We start from the raw sequence: 12,645 nt of genomic DNA, 5'->3' as shown, positions 1-12,645 counted from the left end.
ATTATTTACATGCAAATAGCAAATACATACACTTACATTAACTTAACACTTAGAAACATTAACATTAACATTATCGCCACTTTAGAGTCCATCCACAAATGCAAGCCTGAATTGGGTGTCCAGGAGCAGAAGATCATCTCGCTGTAGACAAGAAACATCCTATAAAGATGAAATTACACGAAGTGTTCTGTCGTCAAATGTGCAGCACTTCCCTTAATTGGTATCCTGCAATAGATTTCTTAGCTCCTGTCTTCTTTTAAAAACTTTGGCCGAGAATTCCTGAAGCAAAGCAAAGATGTCCCACCTCTGAACCAAGAGAGGTAAATTATTCTCCGTGAGGTTTGGCAACCTATTTAGTAATTCCTGCCTGTCTGAAGTATACAGTCCGCATTCAAGGATGACATGTCTCCAAGATTCCACCTCACCGCACGAACAGTAGGGGTCAGGTTCTAATCCTCTTTCAAATAGTTTGGCCCTTAAGCCATGTCCAGTGATTAAGTAACTCGTTGTCATGGTGGGAGCAAACCAAGACGACACCCTCCTGTCCATTGCAAAGCTTACGGCTGGAATGAAGCCTCTTGTAATGGTTCCATACTCACTCAAATCCCAACGTTGCTGCCAGCAATTCACAAGCTCGCCCCAAATTCTACGTTTTTCCTCCTTTATGTTGTTATTTGGATTAGAGGTGATATTCAATATTTGTAACGCCCTTCCCTTCTTTAAGTTATATACAATACCTCGGAAAATAATGTGTAAATCCAAGGGGATGGTACCTGCAATAACCTGTAAGGCATTTGTCGACACTGTCCTTGGAGCGCGTATAACTGTAAGCAACATTGTACGTTGCAGGGACAGAAGCTTGGCTTTAGTTGTAACCTTGGTAGCAGCCGCAAACCAAATACCAGCACCATAATCTACAATGGGAAGAAATATCGTCTTGTAGTACAATACCAGAGTTTTTTTGGATAAACCCCATTCCTTGCGGGAAATTCTAACAACTGCAGCTACGAATTTTTTGATTTTTTCATTGATTTTAGTGACATGTACATGAAACCTGAGACGATCATCTAAAGTTAAACCCAGATATTTGGTGTTCTGTACATATGGAATTTGAGTACCATATAGGGTTACCTTTGGCGGCCTTCCATAATCGAAGTGGTGTTTAAACACCATGAAATTGGTCTTGGTGACAGAAATCTTTAGTTTATTCAAACCCGCCCATGCCACTAAATTATTCAAAACTGACTGAATTTTTTGTTCGAGAATTTGTCTTGATCCTCCCTGCACCGCCACCACCAAGTCATCTGCATATGCAACTTTGATGAACTCATCGCTATCCTTCGTGAGCCACTGGTCTAGCACTGCATTCCAAAAGAGAGGTCCCAAGACTGAACCTTGAGGGCATCCTCTTGAAACGGTAGTCGTGTATGATAAATGCTTTGCACATACTCTAATTTGTCGATCCTTAAAGTAAGATCTGAGGACTCTGAACAGGTAGTCATCACACTTTGCCAGTTGCAGTGACCTGAGAGCACTCTCCCACCAAAGGGAATCGAAAGCGCCCTCAAAGTCAATAAAAACAGCAAGAACATATTTGCTGTTTGCCTCCTGAATGTAAGTCAGCAGGGTTGAGATTGCGTCCTCAGTGGAACGTCCTTTTTTGAATCCAAACTGGCAATCAGAGGAGAGATTATGTTCTGTAAATAATTTAAAAATCCTTGGGGCAATCATCCTTTCAAATAATTTGCCAAGATTTGCCAATAAAGAGATTGGCCTGTATGCTCTGGGGTTTGTTTTTGGCTTTCCCGGTTTATGCAAGATTTTTAAGAGTGCAAGCTTCCATTCGAGAGGGAAAAGCCCTTCTAGCAGGCATTTATTAAATAAGTTTAATAAAATCTCAGGGAAGAATTCATAAAATTTTCCAATTACTTGATTCTCAATGAGGTCAATGCCAGGACATTTTTTATGGTTCAATTTAGCTACTGCAGCACCTAGCTCAAGCATATTAAAAATGGCAGTTTCGGTTGTCCCCTTATATTCACGATTAATGCGTCTAATTTCCGCTTGATCAGGGCTGTCCATAAACGGCAAATCTTCCGGAAATAGGCTACTCACTATCCCTTCGACTGTAGATTCCCAGTCCGAAGTTTCTTGATTCTCTCTAATTATCGTGTTGTAAATTTCACCACACAAAAGTTTATTTCTTGAAAGCTTATAGATTATACCCCAAGGGTCAGCATTTCCTGTTTCCTTCACCAGACGTTGCCAACAATTTTGCCTGCTATCAGCAATTGCTTTATGGTACCTCTTCCTCAAGTCTCTGTAATCATTTTTCAAAGCCTGAGTGTCTGCGTCCGATAGATGCCTATTCCTTTGGTATGCTTTTCGTGCTTGTTGAGTTTGTTGTCTCAATTCAGCTAGTGCCGAAGACCACCATGGGACAGAAGTTCTTCCTGTCTGTTTTCTTTTCGTCGAGTAGGCCATCGCTTGATATAAATGATATTGAACCAGAAAAACATATTCTTTTGCTGTTAAGGTGTTAATGATTACTTTGTTATCTCCATTAAAAATTGTATTCAGATATTCACGAAACTTGGTCCAGTTCACCCTGTCTATCCGAAAACGCCTTAAATCCCTTATTGTTATATTCACTTGCCTATCCTCCGGTAAAATCGAGAAGGTGATTGCTCGATGGTCACTATTAATTAGATACGGATTGACGTCCCAATTTTGCACCCTATCCACCAGATTAATGGAGGTTAAAGTAGCATCTATATTAGATTCACCATTTGTCGTCGAGAATGTATATGGTTTATTTGGCAAGTTCTTTACACAGAGATTATGATCCAAGATCAGATCCACCAACTGCTCGCCTCGAGCATCAGAAAAGCCGCTGTTCCAAAGTGTAGACTTAGCGTTGAAATCTGCTGTAATTAGTAGGTTTTTAGCTGAAAATCTGCTACATACCCTGTCAAGTCTGTGTAAGGCTGGCTGAATATCTTCTGAGGGAGGAAAATACTGGGAAACCAGATAAAACGACTGGTCCCTGGAGGAAACCAGGATACAAACTGTGGTAGCAGAACATTCACTTGATATAGTTGTTATTACTAGTTCACTGTTAAAGATAATTATGGCGGCCTTGGGTCGATCATCACTTGAGGCAATAATCCTTGCCGAAATTGGATATCCTATAACTTTATACGCTGAACCCCCTACCTGAGAAGAGTAATACGGTTCTTGTAAGCATACAATATCAAACCCCAGATCATCAGCAGCTTTCCTAATCTCGTCCGCCGCTGCACGAGATCTTTGCCCATTAATCTGAAGAATTTTTATTTCGCCGTATTGCAGGTTAACACTTGTTGAATCAATTACCGTTGTATTATTCATGTCTGGTTCTTCGGTCTGTCAATTCAACAGCTTTAAGATACTCAGGGCATTTATTATCCCTGACCGAGTGATTACAATCCCTACCTCTACGTTTACAATTAACACACTGTGGTGGTTCCTCCTTGTGAATACAGTCAGAAAAAACATGGCCTCCACCCCCGCAGTGGCCACAAGATACAGCTTTATGGGAACAGAACTGCGCACTGTGACCATATCCTAGACATCTGAAGCATTTGCTTACAAGTGTAAACTTACGAAATCTATGTGACGTGAAACCTAGATAAATTTTGTCACTCTGAATCACGTGTCCCATAAGGCGTGGGCTGAAACCAATAACCCAATTGGTCACTCTGGTTCCGGTGCCAGAGTTAAATCTGAATGTAATCTCATTCTTAACTTCCTCCTGGCTAAAACCAAAGTCTTTTAAATTTTTATTAATTAAATCCTCCAAAATATCCTCCTTAGAATATTCCTTCGGGACACCGTAGATCAAAATTGTAGGATCGGACAATCTGGGTTTTTCTATTGATAATCCTGCTTTTTTTAATGCAGAAGCACTTGAGATCTTCTTGGCATCATCAGGATTTGTTGTCTCTAACAACACACCTTTATTTCTCAAAAGACGTACACCCTTGATTTTCATGTCCTTGTGATCTTTTTTAATCACTTCAGTAACTGCCTTCCTGATATCCTGGCTAGACGCCAGGGAAGATTCTGCTGAGGGCCTAAGTATTAGTATGTTTTCGGAATCAGAGATCCCACTTCCGGAATCCATCCTATCTTCACCAGCAATTGGTCTGCCCGAAGAAGCTGCCACCTCCACTGAAGACGTTAGCAGAGGAATCTCTGTTATTTCAGGAGTCTGTCTATTTCGCTTTGTCCCACCACGAACAACTTCCGTAAAAGTCTTATGAGGATGTAGATCACGTTGGATCTGTATCATCTTGTCCAAAAGACCTGCTCTGATTTCCAATTCAGATGCTTTGGTCTTAAGTCGTTCATTGTCAATTAAGATTGCGGTGGTAACTGCCTCTAGATCCGCCCATAGACTATGAATGCGGTTAGAGGCAGACTTAGTTATCTTGCTAGAATCCTTTGATAGAAACTCTCCCAGAGCTTTCCTGATTTTGGCAACCGTCGCATATACAATTGAAGCATTCAAAGACCCACCCAGGTCCAATCCCTCTGTTAGAGAAAGATCTTCAGAAGATTCTGTTGGAATCGAGTTACTATCGACAATGACCATCGGCGGCTCAGAAGCCAACGAAACAGAGGGACTCTCCACCACAATGTTTTTATCTCCTCGAGCTTGAGTAATTCTAGGAGTTTTGGGAGTTTTCTTCCCCCTGCATCCCTTTTTTTTCTTAGATGAATCCGTAGACTCTGATCCAGAAGAATTCTCAATGTCAATATCTTGTGTCAGTATCCTAACTTGGTCATGGTCCAAGTCAGTATCCATGTCAGATAAGTGTAGGCAAAAAAAAAAAAAAAAAAAAAACCACACGACTATTGTCTATCCTCTTGTTCTAAACTTGTCTTCTCAATCCTAATAGGATACTCATTAGTACCCTAAAGACAGAGTTATATCAATATGTCTATGTTCAATATGTATTTCACTTATCCAGCTGGATGGAAAGTGGAAGGGAAGTTCTGAAATCTTCGAAAAGCAGTGTCTAGATCTCAGTCCCTAATAGCCTGAGGGCGCCAGAAAAATTCTTGAAATTAAGTATTTTTATAAGATCCTCACCTACCAATAACGGGGTCCCAAGGACCAATAGATGAGGAGAAATATCAACTTTAAGATTGAGAAATGATAGCCCAAACAAGCCCACAATGTTATCCAGCAGAAGGCTTAAGTAAACTAATGAACAAACGATATTAAGTCAAAATACTGCGATGGCGCTAGTAAATGTTTTCCGTCTCCATGACTAATTTCAAAAAAAGGAATATTTCAAGTCGCCATTATCATCCATACAAAGTCTATGGGATAATGGTATCTCTATGGGAGATTTCAGTGATATATGTATAAGCACTATGAAATCAATTACTCAGTTTGTAATATAATCTCATGCAAATAATTCCACAACCCCACGGTCCCAACAACCAAAAAATCACCTATGAACTCACCACAACTTTAACTTCTAGGAAAACATATTTACACATAAGGGGGTTGTCAATGAACGCATTAAATATCTCAAAAAGCAGGAGCACATTCAGAACACATGAGCCACATTGGACGATACAGCGCCCTCCACCATTTTCAACAGAAGAAAGTAGTTACTGACAACTTCCACGACGAGTTCCAACGACACATCATTGGGAATGGATGATTTCTTCTTGCATCTGACTCGCCTTTCAGAATTATCCTTAGTAATACTGAAATTCACGAAGCCTTCAGTGACTTATTTCTTTCTTTTCTCTTGTTTCCTCTCTAGTATGGACAACTAGAGAAATCTGCTGGCATCCACTGATTTAGCACTGCCTTCGGTGGGTGCGGGATCTGCCCCTTTTTGGGCAATTAAGTTAATATAGGCCCACTTTCTCGCGCTGAGGATGGGTACCGCTTTGTTGCTGCCCGGTTAAGGTGGCACATACAAACCACATGTGATTTCCATTTGGCCAAACTACAGCATTCTGTAAACAATACGATGATAACTGGTGGAGTTGAACTCTGCTCCAGGTTCCTCAGCTACACTGAACAGTTGCATGATACAGGCATACATGTTTTTCGTTAGAGCCTTTGAGTGTTTTATTGTTATTTATAGATTTGTATGAAATGGTCTATGATTAGAAAACGTTTCCTTGCAGAACCGGATGATTGTATAAGAAAAGTGTTTGTGTATTTGTTTATGTGTATATATGTTAATTAAAAAAATCCCATTAACCCCAAACCACCGTAGAACTTGTCGAAACTGGTGCCATGAACGTGTGACTTGGAGCCGTAACAAATGAGGTTACAGTTCTGTTCTCTGATGAGTCCCGTTTTACCCTACAAAGAGATTTTAGACGTTATTTCGTCTGGAGACGATGTGGAATGCGGTACCAACCCTCCATCAGAGAACGGACTCTTTCTCTTGAGGCGGTTCTCGTGTGCGGTGGAATAATGATCAACGACCGTGCCCCTCTTCATGTTTTTGATAGGGGTGTCATAACTGCGAAGAGGTACCGAGAACAGATCCTCGAACCCTACGTGCAACTTTTTAAAGGTGCATTTGTCCCACATTTTCTTTTCATACACGACAATGCCACTTCACATAGAGCTCAAGTGGTATAAGAATTTCTTGAAATTTGAAATACTAGACTTAAATCAGATCGAAAACGTGTGGGACACCTTTTGGGGTCGTATTGCACGCAGACAGCCAACACTCCAGTCACGTGGTGAGCTAAGGTCTGCGCTGGTGAAAGAATGGGATTTGTTGCCACAGATTCTTATAGACAATCTTATATCGAGCATGGTTCACCGCTGTCAGTCCTGTTTAACCGTTGGAGGGGATCATACGCCGTACTGATGTCATGTGACCATGTTTTAGAGGATTACAGAGGTCTTGTATCGACTTCTGTAATGCGCCCTTTTTTAGTAATTCTTATACAACCCCTATAAATGTCCCTTATACCTGTCCGAAGTTCCTCCCTGTCTCCTCATTTCATTGTCATTATATATGGAACCCTACCATACTAAATTTTGTCCCGTTCCATCGCAAGCTGCACGAGTTGCACCACATTTTCTACATGTCTTGTTAATTTTTCGAACAATGTAGAATTAATGTGATAAAAATGCAAATAGCAGATTTAAATTTTAGTACAATTATAGCAAAAAAACCGGCGAAAAGAAATCTTTGAATGGTTGGAATGCAACTTACCTGAGCATCCCATTGAAAAATATTCTCCATCTCCTCATTGGACTCAAACACTGAATCTTCAAACCCCTGGTACAAAAGACTTGGGATTCCTCAGACGGCTTCGCTACTTTAACTTGGGGTAATTCGTACTGTCGCCCATTAGGTAGTGCCAAACGTAGACACGCTTCTGCCTGGCCATTGAGACTCCTGGCTATCTTCACTATCAAGTATTCTTTCTTCGAGTTTACTCCAAAAAACGAAATTTCGTCGGAGCCCTAAAATTATAATTAAACAATTGTTGTCATCGATATACTTGGAATTCGAAGTAGAGCTTCCCTTAATAAGAAAATAAAGTTGCACAATTTACGAATTGACCACAGTTAACATGGATATCAGACTGAAAAACGTAACTTGAGCGAAAGTTCCAATGTTTACCAGCGCAACAGGGAGAGGGTTCGAGCCGAAGGTTTGTCTCAAGTCTAAGAAACTCAAAACGTTGGAAATTGCCTGTGCAGAGCGTTTGTCGGAGATAAATAAATAAATTTTCTGTTTATACCCCGGGACGACCCCCCGGGTCAGAGGAGTTCACAAAGTAGAGAGAATACAAGAAACAGCACCGTATTCAGCAGTCAGAGGCTTTAGCCCGGGTCACTCAAGGCACGTGTACCTACGCACCCGCGTGCCTGACCACTCAGCTACGATGTGATAAGAATACAATTTTTTTTATCTTAAAAACCTCATTCTCCTATAACACTTCTAATACATTTTCAAAAACGAGAGCGTTAAGCCCATCAACGCTATGCAGATAATTATCTTCGATAGGTGCAATGCTTTATGAGGACTTGAATACATGATGATCTAGACCACGTGTATTTGATTAGTATCAGTATTACTATCAGTAGTGGCAAATGATGCAAGAAAGCAAGCTTATAAAGCGCCAGCAAAAAAAGCACATCTATTCTGCAGCCATCCTTCCTCAGTTTGAATCTGTATCTCCACCTCACATGTGTACATTGAGCAAAGAGGATGAATGCCATCGTCATTGAGCTTGCTCAATCCATTTAGAGCCTTTAAACACCTCAATAAGATCACCTCGCAGGTGCCTAATCTCTATACACGCTGCAATTTGCAGAACTAAATCCTTTCTTGATAAGAATATCCTTTCGTTCCCTTCACCAATTCGTTACCCTTCTCTGCACCCATTTCAGCAGATTTTAATCCTTCAGTTATTACAGGCTACTTGCATTTCTTATATATATATATAATATAATAATAATATATATAATAATCTTTCAATTATTAGAGACTACTTGCATTTCTTATGTACTGCGCAGTATAATTGCTAAGTGCTAGCAAAGAAATGTTCGCAAACAAAAGATTAAAAGAGATACTTACTTTTTGCAAGTGACCATCATGCTGTGGACTTTCAAGCTTTTTCTCTTCAATGGGCACTACTATTCCGAGTGGTCGAGAACTGTTTTTCTGGAGTTCGTACAAATCAAATCTGCTTTTCTTCAAGAAGTGCTGCCTCCGTATATAACAGTAAGCGATCATCCATTTGAAGTTTTCTAAAGTAAAGAAAATGTAAAGGTAATGAGGGGAAAACAAACGTAATTATGTGCAAGGAGGCTAAATAAGACTGTTTTTCTTCTCTCTTGTAATCAGGGCTCGACAAATCCAGTGGCCTGACTGCTACTGAAAACAAAGAAATCTACTCTGCTCTGACTGCTACTGGCGACCAAGAAATTTGGTTTCTGCCTACCGGCTTTTTTTTTTAAGGACTTTTCCCCACACAACTATTTGTGCGGGGAAAAGTTCGCTGCCAGACCCAGATCTTTGGACAAATTTGTTGAGGCCTGATTGTAACGAATTGAATGGTGTAACGAATTATAACGATTGTAACAATTCAATGAACTCAATGATCCCAATGTGGCTTGCATACAAAATGCAGCCAAAATCAGCCTACTAAGATCTTTCATGCCATCTGTGTGGTGCGTTGAAGGGATGTTTTTCTGTAGAACATTTCCAACATAAAGGTGAACCTTTCGTCCATAAAAAAGATATAATTTTTAATAATCTTTTAATTTACATTGATGAAATTTCTGTATTAAAGCAGGAAAACCAACTTTGGAATACACGCAATAAGTAAAGACATCATAGGATGACGCATCATGGTCTTCGCTGCCTTGTCACTTATCTAAACCAATCGATTAACGCCGTTCACAATAGACAAGTTGAGAAGCTACTTTTGAACTGTCCTGTGTTTGTGCAAGCGTTTATGTTCAACCAATAACAGACGTTTTCGAAGAGTATAAACTGATGGTGAGGAATTAGAAGGACGTTTCTAAACAAGCAGATTATCAACACTCGTTTTCGTAACCTCTTAGAAATAAAAAGGTTTCCTTGCTTATGATTGTTTGTTCAACAGATAAAAAAGCGATTCGGTGCAAAGGGTTCTGTGTTAAAGGGTACTTGAGAATTTAAAGGTTATCGGCAGTTCTCTAAGTACGCTACAGAGATAAATGTGGAATTGGTGGTCTTTTCATCATTATTGGGATTCTTTGTTAACGTAAATTTGCCTTTCTTTTTCTTTCACGTGGTGCCCACCAGTCCATAACAGTATAGGAATTATCACTTAACTGGGAAGTTGGCGATTAAGATGAAGATATTTCGGCTGTAAAAATAATAAATAAGGAAATTCACGTTGTTGCCTTGCACTATGCTATTTTGAATTTTATTTTCATTCGACATTTTTCGATTGTTTTTATAAATTACTTTTTTTTGTCCATTTTACTGTGGATATTTTAGTCCATTTTTGTCCAGTCTACTGTGGACACTTCTTCCATTTTTCTCCTTTTATGTGCTTATTTCGTCCATTTTATATATTTTAAATTTAAATAGTTTATTTATGATACAATTGCTGTTTTTCTCCCTATAGTTACAGGTTACCGGATACTCAATTTTGCCTATTTCTTTAAATTTTCTTTAATCTCTATTAACCAATTATTCGTATAGATGCAAGGAAGCAAACTTATTCTGCATCTGTCTAAAAAGCTCTCTCACGCTATTCACATCTCCAAAAAGTGCCATGGAAATTCTTCCATGAATTTTGCCAAACTTTTTTCCTTAGCAACCCTTGCAAGCAACTTATTCTAACGTTTCACAACGCGCTGACGGAACCAAGTTTAAAGCTGTTCTAACGCAGCAGTATGGTCAATGGACATCAGACATAAAATGACTCCGATAGGCAGTAACTCGAAGTTCGAGGACCCCCTCACGAAGAGATGAGCTGGTGGCCGATGGTGAGACCATTTGTCCCAGGACACATACTGGCTCTCGACGCCCCTGGTACAATATGTGCACGTGTAGTGACCAAGCGCTTCAACAAATGCTATCATTATTATGAGTCTGTATTTCAAACAGTTTGTATGGCATAGAAGACGATCTCAATTGGAACGGTGAAGTACACCACCAATTCATACTTCAAGATCATCGATAAAGAACAACCAATATGAAGTTTGAAACCATGGAAGACACTTTCTGAGATTCGACTGCAATTTCACAGATTATAATTTTAGGGAAATACAGGTGAAAGGAAGATTGTTCCTGAGAACAGAAGTAAAAGGAAAAATAAGGCAGAAAAAAGGTTGATATTGTGAGTTTGGAGTTGGACAATTAATGAATGCTAACTAGTTAATTTTTATGGGATTTTTTTTACCATAGCTGAGTCAGTCAGTCTCGAGAGAAAGTTGCATGTGTTTTCTCCCAGAAAGTAGGATTTTTTTTCTGGTAAAAAACAGAAAACCAACCATACAATATACGTAATATACTTAAGTCCTTCGTTCTCTTGTCATTTAGATATGCTGTGTCTGACACAATCGATGAGCTACGTATGCAATAAAATTTTACGCTTGCAAAGTTGTGAAGCTACTCTTGAACTGCCCTATATTTCTGTAGACGTTTATATTCAAGAATGGCAGACTTTTAATAAGACTACAAACTTCGGGTAGGGCTAATCCTCGCTCTCCCGGACTTTAAACAGAAACCGTGGGAATTAGAAGGATGTTTCTAAACAGGCAGATTGCCAACATTGTTAGCATTTCTCTAAATGGATTCAGGGTAATCGAAATATCAATATGATGCATACGAATAGTGAAGTTTGAAAAGAGATAAGATCAACATTGATCCATTCCACAATTATATTAGTTGATTGTGCGAAATTCATAAACTAAAGCAGTACCATAACTACAATAATTCGATCTTTATTTATTGCTAAAATTCAGCTTTCACCTAGAATATCAAGTGTAAACGTATGAAAGATGTAGGAAATTCCAGATGAGTTGTCTCACCTGGAAATTCACAAAAAAAGGAATAAAATACAAAACGTTTTTTTTTTTTTTTTTTTTTTTTTCACGGAATTAAGAAGATCTTTATCATGATCGAATCGAAACTTTCATTCTTTAAAAGTTGCAATTTGATTCTGATAACGTTTCAGTTTATTTTTCTCCTCTCCTCATCCTAAGTACCCGATCCAGAATACATTACTTCGTAATATCTTATTTCGCTTATGTTTATTTCCTGAATGGTCTCAGGAATTTATTTCCCTACCGCATGCACTTAGAGATCCAATACCTCTGAGTAAACTTACCTTTCTTTAAAAAATACAGCAAGAGCAGCACGAAGCTCACAGAAATTGTTAGTAAACCAATCATGTTAACCCATTGACATCAATAACAGTAAAACAAGGAGAGTGTGACACTATTAAACCGGAGTGATTACAAAGTACATTTACACTAGATAACGGTGAGCAATATCCACTTACTATTTATTTATTTTCTTCTGATACAGCAAGTTTTGGAGAACTACCAGCAGAGACACCAATGTCAGTTCAAGGCAGTACTGGAACTGGTTTTCAAGCACAAACAACTGAGCGCTACAGGAAATCCACCGCTACTTTTTTATTTATTTATTTTTTTCAGAGGACGAATAACTGACGCTTCAAGATGACTGTGCTATTTCAAATTCTGCGTACCACCCATTTTTGCAGTGATACGTATCGAAGCGCCCCATCAGTGTGAAATATATGTTGACGAAAATATCGCGCGCACAAAATCCTTGAATTCTCATAAATTCAGTTTTAAATAATGCTGTCAAGCCTGAACACCATCAGGTTCTTATGTGTTTAAAATTAGATGTTGTGACCAATATGTTTCTGGTGTTACAATGACCTTGCGGGTGGCATAGTAGTTATAATAGTAGGAGAGGGGGCACTTTGAACGAAACTGACCAGGGGGGGCGGTCTGTCAAGCCTCCCTTCCCTCCCCCACCCCGCCAACCCTCCCCTCTCCGAGCTTGCGGTCTGCCTCCCCCCTCCCTCCCCTACCCCCGAAACACTTTGAACAGAATTACACAGCGG

The 12,645-nt window shown here is 39.4% G+C and overlaps 1 protein-coding gene across 1 annotated transcript in view; it reads right to left on the bottom strand.

Moving 5' to 3' along the window:
- The window catches only part of LOC150080559 (uncharacterized), a 92,610-nt gene extending 80,636 nt beyond the window's left edge, over positions 1 to 11,974 (bottom strand). Inside the window, exons 1-3 of the mRNA XM_090380735.1 lie at positions 11,878 to 11,974; positions 8,625 to 8,797; positions 7,251 to 7,504 (exon numbers count right to left, since the gene is read on the bottom strand). Of these exons, the coding sequence (XP_090236861.1) occupies positions 7,251 to 7,504; positions 8,625 to 8,797; positions 11,878 to 11,941 (491 nt within the window). The 5' untranslated portion in view covers positions 11,942 to 11,974. The remainder of the gene's footprint in view (positions 1 to 7,250; positions 7,505 to 8,624; positions 8,798 to 11,877) is intronic.
- Positions 11,975 to 12,645: the final 671 nt, after the last annotated feature.

This window comes from Mastigoproctus giganteus, chromosome 9, assembly GCF_048544385.1.
Source record: "Mastigoproctus giganteus isolate SK-2022 chromosome 9, ASM4854438v1, whole genome shotgun sequence".
In the NCBI taxonomy this organism is placed as follows: domain Eukaryota; kingdom Metazoa; phylum Arthropoda; class Arachnida; order Uropygi; family Thelyphonidae; genus Mastigoproctus; species Mastigoproctus giganteus.
The sequence above is the reverse complement of the archived record's forward strand: the minus strand, read 5'-3'. Positions and strand labels throughout refer to the sequence as shown.